General features: G+C 32.4%; 1 protein-coding gene across 1 annotated transcript in view; it reads right to left on the bottom strand.

Annotated features, from left to right (window-relative positions):
- Positions 1-2,118: 2,118 nt before the first annotated feature.
- DCK (deoxycytidine kinase) overlaps positions 2,119-7,847 on the bottom strand; it is a 29,329-nt gene continuing 23,600 nt past the window's right edge. The window contains exons 5-7 of the mRNA XM_081034350.1: positions 6,299-6,414; positions 5,636-5,726; positions 2,119-3,968 (exon numbers count right to left, since the gene is read on the bottom strand). Coding sequence (XP_080890476.1) covers positions 3,942-3,968; positions 5,636-5,726; positions 6,299-6,414 — 234 coding nt within the window. The 3' untranslated portion in view covers positions 2,119-3,941. The remainder of the gene's footprint in view (positions 3,969-5,635; positions 5,727-6,298; positions 6,415-7,847) is intronic.

The following is a 7,847-nucleotide window of genomic DNA, read 5'->3' as shown; positions in this document are numbered from 1 at the left end:
GAAGATATACAGATGATAAGTAAGCATATGAAAAGATGGTTAACATTATGTTATTAAGGACCTGCAAATTAAAATGATACCACCACATACCTATTTGAATGATACAAATTGAAAACCACTGACAGCACCAAATGCTGGCAAGGATGTGGAGCAGACCTCGTGTTTATTGCTGGTAGGAAGGCAAAACTGTACAACCATTTTGGGAGACAGTTTGGCAGTTTCTTAGAAACCTAAACATACTCTTCCCATATGATCCAGTAATTGTGCCCCTCTGTATTTACCTAAATGAATAAAACCTTATGTTCACACAAAAACTTGCACAAAGATGTACTCATATACAGTGGTTTTATTCATAATTGCCAAAACTTGGAAGCAACCAAAATGTCCTTCAGTCGGTGAGTGAATAAACATGGTACATCCAGACAATGGAATATTATTCAGCACTAAAAAGAAATGACCTATCACGGGGCAGCCAGATGGCTTAGTTGGTTAGAGTGCGAACTCTGAACAATAGGGTTGCCAGTTTGATTCGTACGTTGGCCAGTGAGCTGCACCCTCCACAACTAGATTGAAGACAATGAGCTGCAGCTGATCTGACAGAGGGGTGACCGAATGGCTCAGTGGGTTAGAGCGCGAGCTCCTAACAAGTTTGCCAGCTCAATTCCCACATGGGATGGTGGGCTGTGCCCCCAGCAAACGGTGACTGGGCTTGGAGCTGAGCTGCGCCCTCCACAACTGGATTGAAAGACAATGACTTGACTTGGAGCTGATGGGTCCTGGAAAAACACACTGTCCCCCAATACTCTCCAATAAAAAATTTATTTAAAGAAAATGAACTATCAAGCCATAAGTGAAAAAAAAACAATCTGTAAAGGTTACATACTGTATAATTCCAACTATATGACATTCTAGAAAAGGCAACACTATGGAGACAATAAAAAGATTAGTGGTTGCCAGATGCTGGGGTGACAGGATGAACAAAACACAGATTTTTTTCAGGGCAGGGAAACTATTTTGTATAGAGCAAAATGGTAGATACATGTCATTATTTATTTGTCAAAACCCATAGAATATACAGCACAGAGTAAAACCTAAATTATGGACTTTGAGTGATGTGTCAGCGTACGTTCATTGACTGTAACGTAACCAATGGACCACTCTGGTGGGGACACTGAGAGTCAGGAAAGCTATGCAAGTGCAGGCGCAGAGACTATATGCAAAACCTGTACTTTCCACTCAGTTTTGCTGTGCACCTAAAACTGCTCTAAAAATTAAATCTATGCTTTAAGAAAAACAGAGATAAGACTGCAAAATCCAAATAAGGCCTGTAATTTAGTTAGTAGCAGTGTACCAAAGTCAATTTCCTAGTCTTGATAACATACTATGGTTAAGTAAACTGTTAGCATTGGGAGAAACTGGGTGATGGGTATGCAGGAACTCTAATTTTTGCAACTTTTTGAGAGTGAAAAATTATTTCAAAATTTAAAAAGTTTTTAAAAAGCAAACAGGTAAGACTTGTCAAATGTGGAAGGCTATTACTTATCAGGATCTGTAAACACTTTAAGCAAATTATCTAGTATTTTTCTGGAGGTATATGAGATTTCCATCTCTATGTAAAAAACAGTTTGGGACTCCTTATCCTATAAAATATGATTAGACCTAATTTCTAGGGGGCTCAGTATACACTTCTCTAAGTTTCAGACATGGAAGATAAATTCTGAATGAGGAAATAAGTCTTATACAATTAATTAACTTCTTAGAAGAGCAACCTATAAAAAGTAGTACATATACTCTGAGGGAAGATGATCTCATATGGGAAATAGGATCCAAGAGGTAATGCAGACCACTAGGCTCAATACTCCATGCCTACCCAATGGTACAGCTTTTGCATCATGACAAGTAATAAAATTTTTAAGCTTCTTTTCAATTCTACAGGCTTAAAAAGTCATTAAACACTTTTAAAGGTAAATGAAAATCTCTGAATTATGCCTTCACGTAAAATAGAATCAATGAAACTTATACAAAACACTGTCATCTTTTTGTATTCATATTTTTTCTTCAAAATTAGAATAAATTTTAATTCTAAAAGGATAATCATTTCAATGTACACTTATAGTTCATGAGATTTATACTTATTTATTAAGCAAATATTTAATTTAGTAAACAAATTGATGTATATCAAAACAAAACAAGAAACCCATACAACATCATGAGAAAGGTTAAATATTCATAGTGATTATACATTTGAAATGCAGTTTCCCTTTCAAATATTAATGCATCTAGATTGTTTGACCAATTAAATTATCTTTGAATATCAGGAAATCCAAAACAAAAGATGACATTTTAAAAAGGAAAATGATAGCTTCAAAGTAAAAATGACTTCTTACTTCAAAAACAAAATTTTTCTAAAATGTCAAGTAGAAAGGCTAAATATGTAAGACAAAACACTCCACACCTTAACTAAACAAACTTGAAAAGAAATCTTTATATACAGAACTAAAATGAATCCATGCAGATCTTTTAAAATTACAACTACTTTATGCTTTTGTCTTCTTTATTAATATATTTCCTAATATATATTAAAAAATGACAATGCGTTCAAGACATATAACATATATAAAGCAAGATCAGTTTTCAGTAATTTCTCTTAAAGGAGGGGGAGCAAAAACTTAAGGTATAACTACAGAGAAGCAAAGCAAACTATGAAGCAAGAATAATCAGGATGTTCTCAAAGTAGAAATATGTGACTTTAAAACTGCAGGTTGCCTAATGAGTCCAGACAGTGGGCAAAGCAGGCTGAAGCAGGAAATAACAGCTGGGACTAAAGGAACTAACATGTAAGGAAGGTAATCTACCTTGTCTTCAGTTACTTTTTTGACTTCTAAGGAAATATAAAGGTAATAAGAGACTACTCATTCCCAGTACTGAGTCAATAAATAGAACGGAAAAACGTATACCTTACTATGTTCCACTAACGTTTTACCTATAAAAATGAGAAGAAATGTAGGAAAAACAATACTTCCCCCTCAAATTATTTAAAGATGATCATACTTTAAACCAATCTTTTAACCAGATCAATAATATTCCATTCTAAATGAATAGTCTGAGAAGGAAAAAAAAAGGTAGCTATTTTAAGCTCCATATAAATTAAATCTTTTATTCATGTAATTTTCAGTTATCTTTTAAGTACAGAAACACTTGCTTTTTAAATATCCAAAATCCCATGCAAAAAGATGAAGTCTCACTCATAGCACAGGTGTAAAAACAAAGGCAGGAAAAAGATTAAATGACTTATGGTATGTTATGCCATTACAAACTGGGAACAGTCTAACCTGCTCCTATATAATGTGTCACAGACACACTAGTTATCAGTAAAGTAATTAAATACTAAACCCGGTCTTATCTGCTACATAAATTAAGGTGGAAGGGAAGGCACTTGAGCAAAAGTACCTAAATCTTCTTAATCCCTTTTCTAGAGAATCCTTAAATTCCACTCTCAATTTTCTGCACTTTATTTACACAGGACACATTATCATTTACTATGTAACATTAAAGTTTCCAGTTAAGATACTGGTCACCAGTAAGATAAGAAGCACCAGGAAAAACAGGCAATCTGCTGAGGATAACAGAGGGGAAAGACAGGAGGGTGGATCTTTGATAACAGGCTAGCCACCATACTGATTGTGGAGCCATCTACTTCCACATTTTTTGTCATGAGAGATAATTAAATGTCTTTGTTTAAACAAACAAAACAAAGAAACAAAAAGAGAGAAAGAAAAGAAACTGGTCACAACTTTTGTATAGGATTTATCAAAAAATGTTTTTTTCTTGGAACAAAAATGGTTAAAAATTTAGGCTTTCTAAAGAGATTTTTATGAACATAGAGCTTCAAATATTATACAAAGCTGGAATCATTTCATTGCCTGTAGTCTTCAGCAAAATCACAAAGTGCTCAGAAATTCTTTGACCTGAGGAGAGGGAAAAATATATTAATATAATTATTTGACTAATTTGAGATAGCTAATATTCATCTTCATTTAAAAGTTTAAGACAGGTAAAGACCCCCAACTGAATATGTAATTCTGTCACAAAGAGCCATAGTATTTACTTTCAAATGATGTATTAATACTTCAGGAGTAAAAGATGAATGAACTAAAATGTCATTACAGGAGTTATTAAATTTATGTCTAAGATTGATACAGTTCTATAACAGCCATAACCTCTAATTTCATCATCTTTAATTTTGTATTATCTTTATAATACCATAGACTGGTTTAAACAACTTTGAAGGTCCAGACATGAAACAGATCTATAATTTTCCTGAAGCACAAATTTGAATCATGTATCCACTTTGTAATGTTAATGTATGAGGAAGGGTCACATAAAGAGTGAATGAATCTAGCAAACTAACCAACATCATAGTAACAAGATTCTGTTCTCTACATATTCTAGACTACACAGTAATTCTCCTGGGGAGACAGATTTTTGCCTTGTAAAAGTACCTAAAAAAGAAATCCAATTGCTAACATTATTGATGAAAATAAAAATAAATAATACAAAATGATGATTCTTCGTCAAAACACAGAAGAGTTAGATACAATTTTAAAAAGTAGTTTTATAGATTTATTCACATAAAATGATGGTTGGCTGTTAGTACTGCAGTGGATGACTTAATCATTTTAATAGTATCATGAGTGAATTCTATCCTATATATTTTTTAACATTATTTATAGTATGAAGAGGTCATTTAAATTGTCTAGCTATGCTTTATTTTATATCATGGAAAGTATATGGTATAGTAGTTACCTATAAATGTTGAGACTTTCAAAATTCTTAAGATATAGCCCTTATGAATGTCAAGTACCTATTATACTAAATAGACATTTTGTGACAAGAGAAAAGAAAAATAAAATTTCTCTCAAAACCAAAACAAACAAGAAAAAAATGTGGCTTCTTTTTGAGATCTTAGATCACTAAGTTAACTAGTACGAATATAGGGGTAATTCCCAACACTATTCTCTCTCAAGGTTTCTTCAATAGGTTCTCCTCCAGTCCCTTTATCAGTATGTGCACTACTGATTTAACAGAATATAGGCAACTCCCAATTATCTGGGGGATAGATTAACTGATTAAGGCAATGGCTCAATGAATGATTAGGCAATGACAATTCATCATTGACAAGGTCCCATATAAAACTCAAATTAAAAATCCTTTAAATCTCAAGACCTCAACTAATATAAAAATGAATGAAAATCCTACAACTTCAAATATCCTCCATACTGAATTTAATTGAAAAATACAAAATTAATTACCCAAGTATCTAAAGACTAGTTGTATAGGGAAAAGGGGAAGGGGAAAAGCAGAGAGGCATGTGAGCCAAAACTTTAATGATTATCTCTATATTACAGATAAAGGAAATAAAGGATAAAGAAGCTCCTTATTTTAGCTAAAGTCACAAAGTTAAAATTTGAAGTTAGGATTAAAATCTAAACAGACTAAATCCTTCTAAAGCTCTTAGCTTCCCTTAATGTAATTTTATTTAATCTTTTGTTACAAAATTGTTTTCCCACAAGTTAGAACACTTTTTTAGACAAGACAAAACAAATGTTAGTTTATAGTCTTTGTATAAATTTACCCTTTCAACCAAACTGTGGTGTTTGTCTTTAAAGTCTTCATTTACATCCAGTGTTAATATAGGCACTTCTTGTAGATAATTAAAGTTGGTTCTGTTTAAAGATAAACAAAATAATTAGAAAAAGCAATAAATAAAAGAAAAACACTAAAAACTCATTATATCATCATTGAAAAATCACAATGTTGTTAATCATTTGTTCAAGAAGGTCACCTTGAGGCTCAGAGGTTGTCCAAGGTCACACACTAATAAGTGACACTGGATTTGAACCAGAATCTGACGGGTGACAAAGACTAAGTAAGCTCTTATTAATTATCTTATAAGTCCTGACCTAAGAAACAAAATTGAAATATCTTAAAATACTCTCTGAGAGTAACTAAATAATGTACACAGATTTCCTACTGTAACACTTAATGTGAAATTCCATATATTACTCTGTCAATACCACTGGGGGAGATGAGCTATAAGACGAGCTTTAAGGAAATGGATCTTATTGCAATAAAAATAATGAAAATCTACACCTAGAATCCCCCCCATTCTGAGAGATCTTACAACACTAATAAAAAAAATTGCTGAAAATGAAAAATTATACATACTGCACATTTTTAATTAAAACTTGATAAAAGTATTAAAAATGAGTAGTAAATAAAAATAAGGAAGTCTTACCTCAGTGTTCTATTCAGGAGCCAGCTTTCATGTTTATAGTGAAGCTTCTCTAAATATTCAAGAGGAATGCCTTGTTCTTCATCTCTTCCCCGTAAATATATTCTACTCAAGCATTTCTAAAATCAAGCAATAAGAAGGGGAAAAGAGCAAAGGGAGAGGAGGAGAAACAATTATTCTTGTCTGCTGCCATTAAAATTTTCTTCCCTAGTGTCTCTTTAGTTATGTTAGCCAAAATCTCCTTTTATTTCTTCTAGAAAGTTGAAATAGTTCATTTTTCCCTCCCTGTACTTTTCAGCCATTTGGTGGCTCTAAACCAAGTAGTACTTTCAAAGGGAAGCCAAAATAAGTCTATTAATTTTTGGCATGCATACTTGAAATATTCTGTCTGAAATAAGTTTTGTAAAAAGGAAAAAAGAATTCAGCATAAAACTGTGCTTCTAAATCTTTATAAATCCTCTTTTCAGATAGTTAAATGATCCTCTAATCAAAGATATCACAACTGTTAATGAAATAAAAGTATTTTGTTAGACTTTAAGATGTTGACTATGAACATTTCTAACAGAATAAAATTATCAGCATTCTTTATATTCTTTCATCTATATTTGTATTTACTATTTTTGTAATTAAAAACAAAATTCTTTCAAAAATAAAAGTAACTTTCAAAATTATTATTAAATTCTGGCTTACTTGATATTAGAGGATAAACAAAATCATCACTTGGAATTAGAAACCTAGTTTCTTTGAAAATTCAGCTTCAATACAACACGGGTTTTTTCAGGCTAGATGTCCTAACATTTACATTCATCAGAGCCTACTTAATGACTCAGGGAAGAAATAGAAATAAAAAACAGAGAAAAATGGGAATGCAAGCACCAAAACCAGAAATTTGTTAATAAATGTAAGCTCTCACTTATGTTAATTTTATAAAAGGCATCCATTTGGTCTTCCTGGGATCATTACATAATTTCATATGTAAACAAGAATAGCTATGTTACAATCTGTCATGAAAGGCATAATTTCAAATAAGCTCCCTCAACTGAAAAAGGCAAGTGTCTGCTAAGTCTCTTCTCAACTGTAGCTGCTACTACTCACCCATTCCAAGTCAAAACCATAAAAGATTTCTTGAAATGGACCTCCATCAACTTTGCCATTCACTCAGTAAATATTTACTGAGCTCCTACTACATACCGAGGCCTTGTTCTAGGCACTAGAAATTCAACAGTAATTAAAATACCCAAAGTCTCACCTCATGAAACCTATATTCTAGGAGTAACCTGAGCGAGTTTCTTAATCTAGCTGTGATATATAAGAGACCCTGCAAAAGTTAAGAAGAAATAATGAATAGAACTGAGAAAGAATAGAGAAGAGCCTAACAGAGCAACTTGACAAATCTGGACTTCTAGTTTGCTGAGAAAATAGAATGCTTCTACTTACACAGTTATGAGTTTCTAATTTGGACGTGAGCTTGAGGAGTGGAGTTAAACTAAACTGCCTTCACTGCATACCACTGAAAGGATTTCTAATTTAAATTTTCAATGGAATAAACAAA

This window comes from Rhinolophus hipposideros (genome assembly GCF_964194185.1).
Source record: "Rhinolophus hipposideros genome assembly, chromosome: 1".
Lineage (NCBI taxonomy): Eukaryota > Metazoa > Chordata > Mammalia > Chiroptera > Rhinolophidae > Rhinolophus > Rhinolophus hipposideros.
Note: the sequence above shows the minus strand (reverse complement) of the source record. Positions and strands in the feature narration are given on the sequence as shown.